Here is a 16794-nt window from a genome sequence, read left to right as displayed (position 1 = left end):
CAAAGGAAGGCCCCAGAAGGCAATCTAATAGCGGAAGCCCATTACACCAGCCTTGGAAACTGAGGTTTGGGAGGAGGTACGGAGGCCTCCGATGCTCACAGGGCCCTTGCAGCTGCCCTCACCGAGCTGACCCTCAGCGAGGGTCCTGGAGGCAAAAACCAGAAGCTGGGCAGCTACTAGTTGGTTAGAGGAGACGATTTGATTCAGTGAAAATCTCTTGAGCACCGACCATATGTAAATCATCCTGGAGGCCTAGCAGAGTCAAATCAGACCCAGTGGGCGAGGGGCTTCCTGTCTAGAAACGGGGGTGGGGTACGTAAACCGAATCATGTTCCTGGACATTGTCCCAGGGGAAGAATTGAGGTGACCAGAGTCAGACCCCCTTGGAGAGGGGCAGGAAATAATGCCGGGGCGGGCAGGACAGAAGCCTGGATGTAAGGCCCACCGACAGCTCGCAAGACTGGGGCCGGGCTGTGCTTCGGGGGGCTGGAGGGGGGCACGAAGGGGAGGTGCTGGTGGAGGGGGTGGTGCTGGGGGAGCGGGGAGCACAGGCAGGGGCAGGTGAGGAGTCACTGGCAGAGGAAAGATGGCGAACACGGTGGAGGAGGGACTCTGGGACATTGTGTGACTTTCTGTACTTTGGCCCGAGGGATCCGCCCTCTCCTTGGTGCCCGGCCTCCCTGCTGGCTCCCTCCCTGCAATGCCCCTCACAACAGCCACACCCCAAATCCCTCTTCTGTGGCTGCCACTTGTCTGCCAGCCACTCTCCAGTCTGCCTCCCCTGGCCCTGGCTTCTCCTCCTACTGGACAGTTTCTTCACAGAGGATGATAACAAAAAGGTGTTCAACGGATGCAGAATTAACCACATGACAGACCCCCAGGTTGACAAAGACCAAAAAGCCCACCCATAGCGTGTTGGGGCCTGGGCTCAGTCTCCACCACTTATAATGGGTGTCCTTCGGTACTTAAACCTCTCCCAAGCCTTGATTTCCTCATCTGTGAAATGGGAAGAACAGTACCGATGTCACAGGGCTGTGAGCGCAGGGCCGTGGGACAGACGCAGTTCTGGAGGGGGAGGGGGAAAGGCGAAACCCTAACTTCTGAAAAAAGGCAGGTCTTGAACATAATTAAAGCTAGCTGAAAAAAATAATAATAAAAAAATAAAAGCTGAGTGTTTGAAAGCCAATCGGCCAAATGTTAGACAAAGTGGTTTATTCCTAGAAAGCAAGTATTTGTAATTAAGGTCTGTGTGGGCCAGGCTTCCTCCTGGGCCATTCCACCCACCCGTGTGGGAGGGACATCCGGGCACTGCCCTTCCACAGGGGCACCTGGGTCACATATCTTCGGGGAGTGCAGAAAAGGGACCGTCCCCCAGCAGGGCAGGAAACACCACCATACCCCCTTCCTCATACAGTTCCCGGGGGGCTCAGCCTGCCCCAGGCTGGGGGTGCAGCCGCAGCCGTGGCTCAAGGTCGTTCTCCTTAGGGTGACGCAAGCATGACCCCTCCACGGCCGATAGGGCGTTTGGCCGTGGATGTAGAAGGCGAGGGAACGAAAGCTTGCTCCTGGAACTGCATTCAGTACCTTAACTCTGATTTTTCTATCCCAAGAACCAGGAGGGCAGTCTTATTCCAACAGCAGCTTGGTTTGAAAATCTACGAAGGTGAAATCTCCTCAAGGAGACATTTTGCTTCATGTCTGTCTTGCGCTTCCCTATCTGTTGCTTCTTCGGTATTTGGCTCAACGCTTTCCAGAACTGAGCAATGAACAATTTATGAACATTAAAGAACACAACACAATTCACGAAAGTGTTTGAGTAAAACAACTTTAAGTAAAATAAATTATTAAAATGGGACTCCACCCCCCAAAATTGCTTTCTATATATTAAAAAAAAACAAACCACCAAACCATAAAGACTCATAAAAAGAGAAGGTTCAAAGAGATGATCTTGCAGAAGGCTTTAAGTATGTAACCTGACTCAGTTATGTGCAAATTCAAACTCATCATTCTAAGTACTTCATGTACCCTCCCCCCATCTCCAGAATCTTCTTTACTGTTGTGGAAGGCATCTTTCTCCTTCCATTCACCAGGACTCACATCTTTCATCTACTTCAATACCCCTCTCACCTTCAACTGACCCTGAAATCTGTGATTGGGCCCATGAACTGGGCCTCTGTTGTCAGAGTCCAGCTGGGGCCTGAAGTTCAGCCCTCCTGCAGACTTGCATCACATTGGGGAGGCCCACAGCCTCACCTGTGGTTCTGCCCAACACCATCGCCCCGCGCCCCCCCCAGCTTCCTGGCTGGTTAGCTGCCCAGGGCCTAGTCCCTTGCCCTGGACTCCCTACCTTGGCTCAGACAGGGAGCCACCACAGCCCCCAGGGGCGTCCCCGCCCAGACTGCCACCTGAGTCTTTAAGTAGAAGGCCTTAGGCAGCATTTGAACTCACTGGGAATATCAGGCCACCTGTCAGCAGGAATTTTATCTTACTTACTGGAATGATGGACTGTTTAATATCCCTGTTGCTGAATGTACAAAAAGCCTTTTAAAAGAACAGTAGATCCATTCCTGCTAAGAAAAAAATATTTTTTTTGGGGGGGGGTTGTTTGGGTTTTTATTCTTATCCAAGTTATACATGAATATAGTTTAAATTACCAAATAGCTCTGTGAGGTTTGTTCCGACAGAACAAAAACAGCAGTTCCCTGTCTCCCTCCCTGCCGAATTTTCCCATCTCTGAGGCAACCACTTTCCTCTCTTTTGGCTTTCTTAAAGATTTTTTTTTTTTAATTTATTTGACAGAGAGATAGAGAGCACAAGTAGGCAGAGAGGCAGGCAGAGGGAGAGGGAGAAGCAGGCTCCCTGCCGAGCAGGGAGCCTGATGCAGGGCTCGATCCCAGGACCCTGGGATCATGACCTGAGCCGAAGGCAGCCGCCTAACCAGCTGAGCCACCCAGGTGCCCCTCTTTTGGCTTTCTATGTTGATATTTACCACTGTTTCTAAATCACTTCTTCATTTTTCAATCGTAAGCTCTATCTATTGACACATTCTACTGATCTTCTCTTCTTGGTATCTATAATGGTTTGTATAACAAACCAGCCCCAAACCACCTCACACATTTCTTGGATCACAAATCTGCAATCTGGGCAGGGCCTGGAGGGGACAGTGTGTGTCTGATCTATGGGGCTTCGGCGGGGGTGGCTGGATGGGACCTGGGGGGTCCGCTTCCAAGATGGCTCCGTCACGTGGCTGAGGAACTGGCTCCCTTCCGCGAGGGCTTCTCCACAGAGTTGCTTGAGCATCCTCACAACATGGCAGCTGGATTCCAAGAGACAGGGAGTAGAAGCTGCCCGTTCCTTAAGGCCGGGGCCTCGAAACTGGCCCCAAGTCACTTCTGCCACATTTCTGCATATTAGCAGCCATCGAGCCTGTCCAGATTTAAGGGGGAGGCACACAGACTCCGTTTGTCTTTATTTGTTTATTTAGCAGCTTCACTGAGGTATAATTGACAAATAGGAATTGTATATATCCAAGATGTACAACTAGATGTTTTGATATATGGATACATTGTGCAACGATCACCACCAGCAAGCTACTTAACATATCTATCGCCTGAGAGCGATCATTTGCTTTCTGTGGTGAGCACACTGCAGATGCACCCGCTTAGCGGCTTTCAAGTCCACAACACAGAATTGTTAACTACACCACCATGCTGTACATGAGATCCCGCGAACTCGTTTATCTTACAACTGAAACTTTGTCCCCAGCATCTCCCCATTCTTCCTCCCTGCCCTGGCCCTGGAAAGCAGCATTCTCCTCTGCTTTTATGTGTTTGATTCTTTTAGACTCCACACATAAGTGAGAGCATGCGGCGTCTGGGCTGCAGTGGGCATCTGGTGCTGTGTCTCCCCGGTGGCCTAGCCTCTTCCTGGCACCTGCTCCCCGGCTTCTTGCCCATCCCTCCCAGCTGCCAGGGACCCCAGGAGCTACCATTCTGTACCATGACAGCTCTCTGATGGGCCAGGGCTGGGCAGCCGCCCCATTCTTTCCTGGGGTCTTCTCTAACTAGAGCTGGGAGAGGGTGTCAGTCTCTCTCCAGGAGGGTGGGCTGCAAGATACAGAAGGCAGACGCTTCCAGAAGGTCACCACGGAGGAAGTGATCTACACCAGGAGGAAATGAAGCAGAAACAGAGAAGGGGCACAGGCTCCCCCCCCCGCCCCCCGCCAGGTGACCTGGAGGCGTGGTGCCTCCCTGCCTCCTCCAAGGTGGGCTTTCCCGCCCTCCTCTGGTAGTTCTGTCCAGCCTTCCTATCAGTTCCCTTCCTCCCAGAGCCACTTCGCACTGGGTTTCTGTCCTATGTAATCAAAAGACAGGAGTCCTCCTGAAGCCTCAGGACCCCTCTCTCTCTGGCTCCTCCTTCCCAGGCTCCTTGTACCAGCTCCTTCTCATCTTCCTGAGCCCATCTTCAGTCCTGAGCCTTCCCAGGCTTTTAATCCGGGCTGTGTGCTGAGGACACCTCGCCCGAGCACCACTCTCCCCTGCACCTCAGGGCCCAGCCTGGCATCCCCCATCCCCCAACTGCCTACCACCCCCTGCTGCTGCGCCCCACACCCTCCACTCCTGGTCCCTGCCTCTGTACCAAGCCCCCGGGTCTGTTCTCAGCGCGAAGCCTCGGGATGCTGGCTTGCACCCCTTATCTGTCCCCCCACCCCAACGGCGAGGAAAGCCCTCGCCGCCCCAGCTCGCTGGCCCTCCTGGCCCACCCGCACCCGTGCTCTGGCCTCCCGCCCCCTCCACTGCCCAGACAGCGCTGGGCCTCAGGGCCCGGGCCTGCAAACGGCCACCAGGCTGCTCCCTGAGGCTCTGCCCCCATGGGACCCCCCACCGTCCGGCTTCCCCTTCACGCCATCACCGCCGCCTGCCGTGCTAGTGACCCCACTCCCCTGCTGGACAGCAGCCCCGAGAACACGGGGCATCGCCGCCCTCCTGCTGAGTAGAGTGGTGAAGGCACGGGGGCCGTATCACGGCCCAGCCCTGCACGGCCCTCGCATAGAGGGCAAACTCTCAGGCCAGCTCAGAGGGTCCATGCGATCTCCCTTTCCAGCATCTTATTGCGCGTCCTCTCAGCTCTCTCTGATCCTAGCGACCTTGACCCTCACAGCTCGGTGTTAGACAAGTACCTTCGAGCCTCAGTTCCTTCACCCCCGTGGGGCCCACGCATCATCTTCTGGCCCCTGTCCCTTCGGAGCTGGGAATACCCTCCCCAGCCTCGGAACTTTGCTAGAGCCTCGTCTCGTAGTGACGTTATTTGCATCTCCGGCTCCCTCCGCCATGGTGATCCGAGGGGGCCCCTTGAGGAAGACAGAGCCCCGCTCTGGGTCCTGGGCTTCTGCTGGTACTTGTGTGCCGATGCTCCGGAGCAGCCGCAGGGATGAGTCTTCCTTTTTGATGAGGTTTTGTGTCTCGTCATCCTTTTGTCAATAGTTCCATCACACGGGGACACAGAAGGGGCTGGCTCCCTCAGTGGACCTCCGCCAGAGCCCCGCGTGCTGGGAGGGGACGAAGACGGACCCGGCTACCTTGGGGGAGAGTGCTGGGCCGCCTCCTTTGGGCAGTGGGGTGCAGTGGAGGGCAGGTGCCTGAGCCCGGTCCTGGCTGGGCAGTCTTGCTGTGTCACCTTGGCCAGAGGCCTGGCTCCTTTCTGGGTGCAGTTTCCACTTCTGTCAGATGAAGCGGGGGTGGGCTGGGGTGGCCACGGCCCCCGTGGTTCTAGGGTGCATCAGGGCGAGACCCACCTCTGCCCAAGCAAGTCCTGGCGGCAAAGATGTTCCTTGCTGACCGAGCTACGCCTCACGGGCTCAGGGGGCACCGGGGCAGTAAGGACTGGGGTCCGGTCCGAGTTCATGCTGCTCAAGAGAGGGCCCAGGGGCTCCGACCCACTGCCTCTGATGGGTGTCACGCCACGGGGGCTCAGCTCCCGGGCTCTGTGGGCGGCCAGCAGGGGACAGCCCTGGGGAAGAACGGGGCTCCTCCTCAGAGGGTGGGGCAGTCCAGGGGCTGGGGACAGGGTTGAGATCGTCCTGCCCTTGGGCTCTGTTGGGCTGCCTAGGACAGGAAACACCCAGAAATCTTCTCCTCATCCAAATACCAAACCACCAGCCCCTCGCACCTATCTTCCCTTCAGATCCTTGGGTGCAGGAGAAGGCTCTGGGGACAGGGACAGACGGTGGGGGTGGTGGCCTCAGGGACATCTTGGGGGTGGCGAGATGGACACCTGGAAGGCCGGTTGAGGTGCTGGAGCAGGAGAAAGGAAGGCAGGACGGTGGCGTGTCCCCCATTCCTCTCCGACACCCGGCCCAGGGCTGGGCGGATGATGAGCCACGGCCTGCCCGTGGGGGACAAAGGCAGCCACGCCATCGGTCCTCTGGTCCTCGCAAGGCCCTCCTACAAGGTACTGCACTGAATTTTTCTTTGAAGAGAATTCACTGCAACCAGATCAAATGGGCTCGTTAATACCGACACCCAAGGAAAAGCACGGTGGAACCAGGGCAGGGGTCACTATGGTTTTCACCCTCATTTCTGGCAGCCTTTGGGGAAGCCAACTTGTGGTCCCTAGTCGGGCGGGGAGGGAGTGCAGGCTGTGGTCAGGCCAGCTGGGGAGAGAGCACGGCCCAGTGGCCCTCCATCTCCGTCCCTGGGTCCCCAGGGATGGTGCAATTGGTGGGTGCTCAGGACGATGCCGGGAAGGTGACGAGGCCAGGTTAGGGCCACCAGGCACCCCTTTTCCCCTCCCTGGTCATCTCCAGCAGGCGCAGGTCCCCTCTGTCCCCCTGCTCCCTCAGCGCCACCAGGGTACAGGATTGGCACCGGGGGGCTGAGGTACCGGCTTGTCCCGAGGGGTGTGGACAGGGCTACTCAGAGCTCTGGCCTAGAACCTCAGGGAGGGAGGGCCACAGGACTCGTGCCGTCCCTCCTGAGGCCAGCAGGCAGAGAGGAGGTGGTGGGGGTGGGGAGGGACAGTCACTTGGTGCAGGGTGATGGGTAAGCCTGCTGTCTTGCATACTAATTACATTTCTAATCAGCCAGAATGAGGCACGGGCATCAATCTGACATGTGGCCAGCTCTGTGAATCATCCTGGAACTGACAGGAAGGTTCTGGAGGGTGGCGACCCCAGCTCAGCTGAGAGGGGTGGAGCCTGAGCCAGGTCCCATGTCCTGGGTCCAAGGGGCACCCTGCTGCCCGGGCCTCCCAGCGGTGCGTCACACACCAGACAGCAATTCACACTTGATTTTATTCCATGACACTGATTTGCTGAAAGTCCCCGGTTTCCTGGGCAGGGGAAGGCAGTGGGTGGCCTGGCAGAAGGGGGGCTGGCCTTCCCAGGAGGACCGGGTCCCATTCCGCTCCGGTGAAGCACCAGCCAGGCCTCAGCCTTCCGTCCAGCCCCGCCCTCTCCTCTCCAGTTTGTTTAAAAACTGAGCTGCAAAAATAAAATAGAATGAGGAAATAAAAACAAAACCCTGAGTTGTTAAAAACCAAATTAAAAATCCCCTTTGGTGTCGAAAGGTCCTATTCCTAAAAGCCGGTGGGTGGGGCAGGGGTGTGGGCGGGGTGCGGCTGCGCAGGAGGCCTCAGGCCTGGGGGCCACCGGCGTCTCGCTCCTCCTTGTCCTGCAGGCCCAGGAGGCCGTCGGTGCCCGGCCGCTTGAGGATGGCGCTGTACTTGAGGGCGGTGGTCTCGGCCTGCAGGACCACCTCCACCAGGCTGAAGATGGTGACAACCTGCAGCAGAGCAGAGCCCAGCTTGGTGACACGAGTGGGTCGTGGGGGGCCGGTCTGGGGGGCGGGAGGGGCAAGAGCTTGCGGGCGGGGCCCAGCCCTGCCACTGTCCACCTAGCTGGGCCCCAGGACCACTGACCCTCCCCTGCAGGCCTCTGTAAGCTGAGCCTGCTCGGATACTGAGGCCCCAGGGCCCCGGTGAGAAGTCAGGGAGCCGGACACGGCCGTGTGCGTTGCCTGGTGCACAGTGAGCGCCCAGGGTTGGGGGAGAAAGGAACTGGGGCCTGGGGCTGGCCTTCAGAGCGCGCTGTAGGTGAAACCCATTATATGCAAGTTCCTGGGTAGGAGATCCATAGTTTGCATGAGATTCCCCAAAAGACCCCAACGGTTAAAACCCTGCTTTAGAGAGACAGGCAGAGCCCCCCGCCTCTCCCCACTGGGGGTGGGGGGCAGGGCAGGGCAGGGCAGGACGGGAAAGCTCTGGCCCAAAGGAGGGCATATGCGGGAGCTGCGCGGGGCCTCTGCATATAGAGTCGGAAATCCCACGGGGGAGCCTAAGTGCCGGGGCGCGGGGAGGGGCAGCAGGGCCAGCAGGGGAGGCCTGGCAAGTGTGCCCCAGGAGGCAGGAGAGGGCTCATGAAGAGCAAGGGGGCGGACGGGCACACAGTGGTATTCTGGAGAAGCTGCCCCACTCCCGGGGTCTGACCTGCTGCACTTGCTCCTGTCCTGCGTCCTCAGGCTCCCAGACAAGCGTGAGCTCAGGCTTCTTGCCCACCTTCTGGAAGTGGTGGGACCGCAGGGGCAGAGCCTGGGGGCACACACATCTACGTCTCAGGTTGTAAGCTCCTAACCTTTGACCCTGCAAACCGCACCCCCCCCACCCCGGAGGCAGCTCCCTACCTTTGCCCGCCTCTGACTGGCCTTGAAAGAGCTCCCTGACCCCGTGCCCAGCAGCAGGCTGTCGACCTCTGATTAGGGACCACCCCACCCTTGCCTCTGGCCTCTGGCCAGCTTCCGTTGAGGCCGTATCTGAGGGTGACCGAGTGCTGAGCGGCAGGGGCTCATCAGGGACTGTCTACTTGAGGCCCGAGGTGGACCGGGCGCCTAAGGCTAGAGGGGTGCCGACCCCTGCAGGCACAGGCTGAGGGCTGGCTTGTCTGCAGACCTAGACCTGTCTGATGACCGACACCTGAACTTTTGTCCTGCTCAGTGAACTTCAGGACCGGAGCCCTGACGAACCCGAGCAGGACTCCATTCTGTCTCTTCTGCTTTACTTATGCTTATTCCACTCTGTGTGCGGGGCTCTGCATTCCCCCAAGGGTTCTGGATGTCAGGAAATTCAAAGCCAGGGTCAGGGGCCAGGGGGTGACCTGCTAACCGCAAGGTCAGCTGAAATAGGTCCCTCAGATGACATAAGCACAGGCACCAAATACCCTCGGAAAGAACCTTGAATAAATAGCCACACAGGGCAGGACCCAAGGCAAGGACTGGTCTCTTCCTTCTCTTCAGGGGACACAGCTTCCAGAGTGGCCACGGACCACTCTCTGCTCTTTCCGTCCTTCACATTCCCATGAAGAAATCCCCCAAGGCTTGCAAGCTCTGCCATCCTGCACTGGTGAGGGAGGGGCCCGTTCTCTTGAGCCTGACTCTTGGCCTGGATCCCTCACCCCAGGCAGGTGCAGCAGGGTGTCCCGGCATGGCCCATCAGGTGGGCTTGGTGCTGGGTGGCAGAGGGAAGCCAGGTCAGGGACGGCACGCCCTCTGCCACCACATGGCCAATGTCACCACCACGGCTTGTATTCTCCCGGGCAGGTAAGGACAGCAACCCCAGCCTGTGCTCCCATCCTCCATGCTTGTGTGTCTATCAAGGGCTGTCCCTGGGCCAGGCCCCTCCCTCGATGCCAGGCAAATATGGAGGGGGCCCCGGCAGAGGCTGGGGGGGACACGCAGGTGAAAACAGACAGTGCGGTGGACACGGCCTGGTGTGTCTGTGGGTGGGGGAGGGCTCTGGACAGAAGCCACGAGGTCCCGGCACTCACGTCATAGCAGATGCCCTCGGCAACCTGGCCGCGGCGGCCCGTGGTACTCACATTACAGTAGACACGCTTCTGCACCCCGTAGCGCAGGACCAGCACGTCGAAGGCTTGGTTCAGGACGCCCAGCACCATGGCTTCCGACTCCAGGGGGCCGCTTTCCTGCAGGGCAGGGCTCTAGCTGAGGCCTGGCCACGGGACGTGGCATCACCCCCAGGGCCCACCCCAGCTGCTGGGGGCCCCTGAGCTCCCTGAGAGCTCCCTGTAAGCCGGTGCCCAGGAGGGGAAGTGGGGTGGAGGAGGGGGAGAGGGGGCACTGGGGGTGGCCTCACCTTAACCAGGATGGCAAAGAAGAGGCCGGTGCTGAGCTCCTGGACGCGCTTGGAGGCCATGCGGCGGTCATTGCAGTGGTCGGCCTGCTTTTGCAGGGCCTCGGACTCCAGGTCGGGCAGCTCCCCGTAGCCTGGGGAGAGGGTGGGTGCGGGGCTGCTGGCGGGGTGCTGTGCGTATGCCGGCCACGGCTGGGGACAGGCGGCACGGTGCTCCCTGCCCAGGCAACGTGGGGCCCAGGCGGCCCATGCTGAGCTGAGGTCTCTCTGCTGCCCAGCTCCGAGGGTTGGGGGGGGCAGCCACGTTTAGGGCCCTTGGCTTTTGTATAGGACTTCTAATGAGCTCTACTGCAGCCGACCCCTAGCATGCGCACGGCGGGGTGGGGGTGGGGTGGGGAGGGTCTCTGGGCCCAGGCTCCCCTGCTGCTCGGCTGGCCACCCCTCAGGGCCTCTACAGCCATGCAGTGGCCTCTGGCTGCTAGGTACCCACTCTGGGCCTGGGCAGCCCTTAGGTGGGCGCAGGCCTGCACGAGCCCCCGGGCTGTGCTTCTTACCAAGCGCGGCAGCCAGGAGGCGGTGCACCAGGACGTCGGCGAAGCGGCGGATGGGAGAGGTGAAGTGGGTGTAGAGCGGCACGTTGAGGGCGTAGTGCCGGAACTGCGTCTGATCCTGCAGCACCCCCGAGCAGAAGTACAGGGCCATCTGGGGGGGTGGGGGCGGGGTCTTAGAGCCAGGCCGGGCCAGGCCACGGCTGGGTTTGCCCTGCCAGGCTGTGACACTCGGAGGCTCGGGATGGGCTGCTCTGGAGTGGACTGACCCACCAGGTCGCAGGCGGCTGACCGCGGGCCTGAGGAGGCCAGGGGCCATTCTCTGTAAGGGGACCCAGGGGCTGCCATGGGGCTGCGCCCAGCCACGGCGCATCCATGCCCCTCTCCCGCTGAAGACAAATGTGGGCCTTGCCCCGGGTTGTGCAGACCCCTCGTGGCGGCAGCACCGAGAACAGGCCAGAGAGCACCGCAAGGGGCCCACCCCGCCTCTGTGGGCACAGGGGGTGCGGGGAAACCTCCAGCTGCCGGAGGGCCCCCTCCCTCAGAGCCCTGTGGGGCCGGCCCCGGAGCCCTCGGGGAGGGCGGACCACGGGCTGAAGTCTGAGGGCAGCTGGGGAGGAGCTCGGCCTGCTGCTGTCGTTTTAGGGGCGGTTACTGCCAGCGACAAGCAGGGAGCGGCTCTGGTCTGCTCCACGGGATGGGAGGAGGGGAGGCGGCCTGTGGCCGGCCGGACAGGGCCTGCGGACACGCTGTGGAGGCACAGCGGAAGCCGGGGCGGCCACAGGGCTCTGTGAGGACGCGGAGTCCGCCGCCGCCGCCACCCGGCCAGAACGGCCCGTAGAAGAGAAGGTGCGGGACGCCTGGTACCCGCCTCCAGGGACGTGGGCAGTGGGCGCCTGGCTCCCTCCTCTGTGGCCCAGGCCTAGTCTTTGGTGGTGACTGACCTCATGCCCTCCAGCCCTGATCCCGGTCCCGTGGAAGGCCATGCTGGCACCCTGGCACCTCCGGGCCCCCCTCCCGGCAACCCCACGCCAGCCAAGGGAGGGAGAGGCTCACCAGCCGCCAGCCTCAGCCCTCGTCCCTGACAAGCCGTCCTGGCACCAAGACTCAGAGGTCTGAGTTCAAGAGGCCCCTCTGCAGGGGAGGAGTGAGGACCGGGGTACACGAAGAGAGGCCGAGTTTCTCCAGGCCTCGGTGGTTCTGCTGTGTGGGTGGTTTGGCCACAGTCCCTGCAGCTGCCTGCCCTGTGGCCCCCGAGCTCTCGGGGCTGGGACTCAAGCACGCGGCGAGGAGCAAGTGAACAGGTTCCTCACTGAGGGCCAAAGTCACACCCTTGGGTGTTCACTTGCTCGCTCCCCTCGCTGCCTGTGTGCTCGGCCAAGTGGACAGCTGGCTCTGGTTACCGTGTGTGTCGGGCCAGGAGTCAGGGCGCAGCTGGTGATGACCTGCTCAGCTCCCCGAGGCCGCCTCCCAGCTCCTGCTGCAGCCTGGGTTATGTCCGGGGCAAGTCACCGGGGGACGGCGGGGGCAGCCTCCACGCCGAGCCACGTTTGGGCGTTGTTCTCAGTGGTGGTGGCCTGGTTCCCCACATGAGCTGGGGTGAGGAGCACAGAGGCCCTGGTCCCCTTCCTGGCTGGGAAGGTGCCTCTGGGTGGGGTGGGATGGGTGGGGACTGTGGCTTTTCTGGGACAGCAAAGTCCCAGGTGTCCTGTTTCAGCTGCTTCCTTAGGACGTTTGTGCTCATTATTGCCGCCGCTGCCTGGTCCCCTGTCCCTGTCCTAGCTCTCAGGGGCACCACAGAAACTCCATAACCCCCTGCCATCCGCTCCCCATACAAAGGTCAGCCCTGAAGGTCACTCACTGGCAGGCAAGGCCAGAAGTCCACTCTTTTTCAGGCTCTGGGGGACTCAGGAGAGGAGAGCTCCTTTCCACAGAGCTCCAGGGCTAGTTTGACCTTGGAGATGGACAGTTCCAGACACTTCCAGAGGCGGGGGGCAGGGAACGGGAGCCCAACTGGCCCTGCCTGGCACAGTCAACAGGCAGTTGCTGAGACCCAGGGGTGACCGTGTCTCAGAGCAACTAGAGGGCAGAGTGACATCGAGTCCCTTGGCCACAGGCACCCCTGCCCCTCTGTGTGGCGTGCTTTAAAGGTGCTTGGTGGGGGCAGACGCTTGTGACCAGGGACCGGGTAAAGACAGCCAGACCCAAAAGGGCCCCGATGGCTCCATTCCTGGCAGAAAATACGAGTGTCAGGAAATAAATTGGCTGTGGCTAGCTGAGGTGACCCGGTTCTTGTGAACAGACTGAATCTGCAGAGTGACTGAGCCCCTGAAAAATGGTCTGTCACTGCCCCCTGGCCAGAATGGGGCCCAGAGCTGGCCCCATTAGTATCTGCAGACCCTGCTGACCTGACAGGCCGGTGGGGTGGCTCCTTCCCAAGACGCTGGGGCCTGCAGGGGCTGAAGCTCAGCCTCAGAGGGCTGAGACGTGCTGCTAGGAGCAAGTTCATTGTCTACCTCCCAGGCTGCCCGCCCGTCACACTGCCTGCGATAGGCCCACCGCCTAACTCCTCTCCTACCAGCTAGCAAGAGGGAAACTTCTCTGCCTGGGGTCCACAAGGCATGGTGGGGGCTGATGACTTCTCCTCTGGGCAGGCTGCTATGGGAGACAGATAATCTCCTCCCTCCAGGGTGCCCATCCAACTGAGTTGCTAACTAGCCCCCATTCCTTCCCCGAGCTGGTCTGGTCTGCGGGGACTGGGCACCGAAGGCTTGGTGTGTGCCTGGGATGACTCCCGGCCTTCAGCTAGGAAACAGAGCCCCAGAGGCCATGCAGGGGGCAGCGGGGCTCAAACTGGGCTCTTTAACGGCCCCACAGAAACCATCCTTGAGCAGGTAAGGCAGGCAAGTCTGTGTAGGACTATGTAGGACGCAGATCGGGCTCAGGAGCTCAGGGCTCACTTGTCCTAGGTAATGCCTGGGGCTGTCCTCCCGACCCCTCCCCTTAGGTCCTCTGCGTGTGGAGGTCAGGGATGCTCCTGGGAGAAGGGGGAGGTTGGGGGACCAGGCCCCTCCTTACCTGCATGGGCCGGGAGCACATGTTGGTGAGCACTTCCTTCCGGGCCAGTGAGTACTTGTCATCTCCAAATGTTTCGGTCAGACTTTTCTAGAAGCAAACCGTGTGATAGGCAGTCAAGCTGGGGCAGGCTCTGGGGCCCCTGTCACCCTCTGACCATCTGAGACCTGGCTCTGGGGAGGAAGGGTATGCTGCGGGGCTCGACCCTGCTCAGAAAGCCATGGTGGAGTGCGGAGGCCAGCAGCCCCCAGCCGGTGTCTCACACTGGGCCGTGGCTCTGACGTCAGCCCTTCCATGTCTTGTTGGCTGGACAGAGAGACTGGTTTCCAGTTGTCTGACCTAAGGCATCTCTCTGCCTACCCCAGGCTTAAAAGCCCAGATGGAACAGCCTCCCTTCCGGGGGATCAGAGCTCAGGCCTGCGCCCCACAAGGCTTAGTTCCAGGAAGGGAGCACTTGACACCACTTACCATTAAAACATTCTCGGGCTTCCAATCATCTCAGCCCCCTACTGAAAGTTTCTGGGCCCAGCCCAGCCCAGCCCTGGCCGCAGGATCCCTGCCCATGGAGGACTGTAGAGTGGCTTTCCCTCGGCCTGGTCCTGGTGGGGAGCATGGCCCATGGCCAGGGCCTCTGTGACTAGGAGGCCTCCTCTCCCCAGGGCCTCCCCCTTCCTCTGCACTCCCAGCACTCACATTGAGGGCCCCGGCAGAGCTGAAGTCCATGGGCAGCCCCATCTGTTCGCAGAATTCCACGAGGTCATTGAGCATCTTGGTCTGGGGCGGCGGGTGCCGGCGCAGCAGGGCACGCTCAGGGAAGGTGCGGTGCGTCTTGTGGGCCACTGCCATGTTGGCCAGGAGCATAAACTCCTCCACGAGCCTGCAGTGGGGGTGGGGGGGATCCAGCAGGGGTCAGGGCTGCCGCTGCCTGTTCTTTCCCAGGCTACCTGCAGGCTGGCTCTCTCGTGCCCTTTGGTCTCAGCCCAGAGACGCCCTCCTGCCACCCAATCTCATCCGCCTTGCTCATGCCCCTCTTTGCGCTAACTCCTCAGTAGCTTGTGCACCACCTCCCCATTGTCCTGGGGGGGGATGGCATCTGTCTTCTTCTCTGCTGTGGCCCCTGTGCTTGGCACCCCAGCACCCTGCCTGACAAAGAGAAGGTGCTCAATAAAGCTGTCTGCTGAATGACTCGCCTCCCAGGACACCAAGGGGCGTCCCCAGCTGTAAGAAAACAAGATGCCCAGGCCTGCCAAGAGCACTTCCTGGGGGTGCGTAGAAGGTGGTCAGCAGACCCAGGGCTCCCTTCTCTTCCAGAGGAGAGGAGGGTTTCTGAGGATGAGCAGGAGGGTCACAGACAGCAAGAGGAATCACACATCCTGGGGCGAGGTAAATGTGCTGTCGAGGTGTTCAAATCTCAGTTAACCTCTTAGGATTGAACACTTGAGTTGCTGCCCTCGCGTGCAATTAGAATCAACAAGTATGGATAGATACGGCTTCGAGTGGAGAGACAAAATTACCCCCAGGACCCAGGGAGAGGGGAGAGGAGCGGGGCCTGATGGGGGAGGAAAGAAACGTGCCAAGACTGAGGAGTCAGGCAAAGTGGGAAGCTGGATCGCACAGCCCTGAGGTCGGCACCCCCACCCCCCAAATCTGGGGCAGGAGGCCATGTGCTGCTTCCCCCACCCAGGGCTCCGGTGGGAGGATGAGCAGATCACACACAAGCATGAGAGCAGAAGCCCCTGGAAAGGGGGCTTGGGCACGCTGCTGCCATCATGGCCAGGGTGCCCTGTATGGGGACAGCCTTGCCCAGTTCAGGGACCACTCTCCCTGCCTTTATTCTGGACCCCAAGCTGCACGTCAAGTCTGTGCTTCTTGCAACGGAGCCAGAAGGGGTCAGGGAGTGAGCTCCCATAGCCCTGCCAGCAAGCAGCCGGAGGCCCGAGATGAACTGCCTCTCCCTGGAGGTACGGGTGGTGCTTTAGGGTTAGCCTCGTCACCACGCCAAGCTCTTGGAAGGAAAAGCAGCCCGTGATGGGGGTGGGGGGGACGGACAAGCACGAGCTGACAGAGCCCCTCCTCCCCCCAGACTGGGCCTGCCATGGCAGAAGTGTGGCTCTGGTCTGCCAAGCTGTTCCAAGAACACATCTGTCTCTCCCAGAAGCCCTCTCTACGAGGAGGAAGGGCTGCAGGAATGGCCCTCTGGTGGCGGCACCATCGGAGGGACCGGGGCCAGGTCTGGGCCTTGGGAGAAGTAGCCCCTCCTCTGTGGGCCTGACTTCGGGCTGGCCTGCTGTGGGGCGTAGGACCCCAGCGTCAGGCCTCCGCTGGGCCCTGTACCACGCAGGAAACCCTAGGTGTGGAAGGAGGAGTTTCTTTGTCCCCTACTGTGTGCTCATAGCCATTGCAGTGACCGTTCTGCCTTCCTCTGCCCCCCAATCTGTCCTCGTGCACAACCCTTCCTGCTGAGAAACCTCGGAGTTCAGGCACTGGAACCCGGCCACCGTCTCCTAAGTGGAGGTCTGAATCCCGGCTCCGTGTTCTTGCTGTAGGAACAGGCACGACTCCGGGACCTCTTGTGACCCCCCCCTTTCTCTCAAATGTAGAGTAGGGGTAGCAGCACCTGCTCCACAGGGCGGTCGTGGAGACCAATGCGAATATCACAGGTTATAAGGGCATCCTGGAGGATGCCCACCATCCAGGCCCTGTTGAGTTTCATCCCTGCCATTGGCCCCCCCTTACCTGCCTTTCCCTCGCCTTCCCTGAAGGCCCAGGCTGAAGGCTGTCTCCATCACCTCCTGGGTCCTTAACTGCCAATGAGCTACCTGGCAGCAAGAGCCAGGCTGTTCTGCGGTCACCTGTGTTGCAGTTTAGCACTGTTGCACTCTTCATACTTGGTTTTCCTCTTTCGATCTTGTCAACCCAAGAGGAGTCTCAGTCCCTGCTCAATAAATGTCTGATTCGCTTTGCTGGCTATTCTCGGTCAGATACCAGATGCGTCATCACCTGAACGCTCCAGATGCACACCGTCGTTCAT

The 16794-nt window shown here is 60.1% G+C and overlaps 1 protein-coding gene across 3 annotated transcripts in view; it reads right to left on the bottom strand.

Moving 5' to 3' along the window:
- Positions 1-3461: 3461 nt before the first annotated feature.
- DIS3L2 (DIS3 like 3'-5' exoribonuclease 2) overlaps positions 3462-16794 on the bottom strand; it is a 351578-nt gene continuing 338245 nt past the window's right edge. For all 3 annotated transcript variants that reach the window (XM_078071456.1, XM_036069241.2, XM_078071457.1), the window contains 7 exons: positions 14457-14640; positions 13767-13853; positions 10695-10842; positions 10144-10274; positions 9869-9973; positions 8485-8586; positions 3462-7781 (listed from right to left, as the gene is read on the bottom strand). In XM_078071456.1, the coding sequence (XP_077927582.1) occupies positions 7632-7781; positions 8485-8586; positions 9869-9973; positions 10144-10274; positions 10695-10842; positions 13767-13853; positions 14457-14640 (907 nt within the window). In that variant the 3' untranslated portion in view covers positions 3462-7631. The remainder of the gene's footprint in view (positions 7782-8484; positions 8587-9868; positions 9974-10143; positions 10275-10694; positions 10843-13766; positions 13854-14456; positions 14641-16794) is intronic.

The sequence above is a fragment of the Halichoerus grypus genome, chromosome 4 (assembly GCF_964656455.1).
Source record: "Halichoerus grypus chromosome 4, mHalGry1.hap1.1, whole genome shotgun sequence".
Classification (NCBI taxonomy): Eukaryota; Metazoa; Chordata; class Mammalia; order Carnivora; family Phocidae; genus Halichoerus; species Halichoerus grypus.
This window is presented reverse-complemented; position numbering and strand designations above follow the sequence as displayed.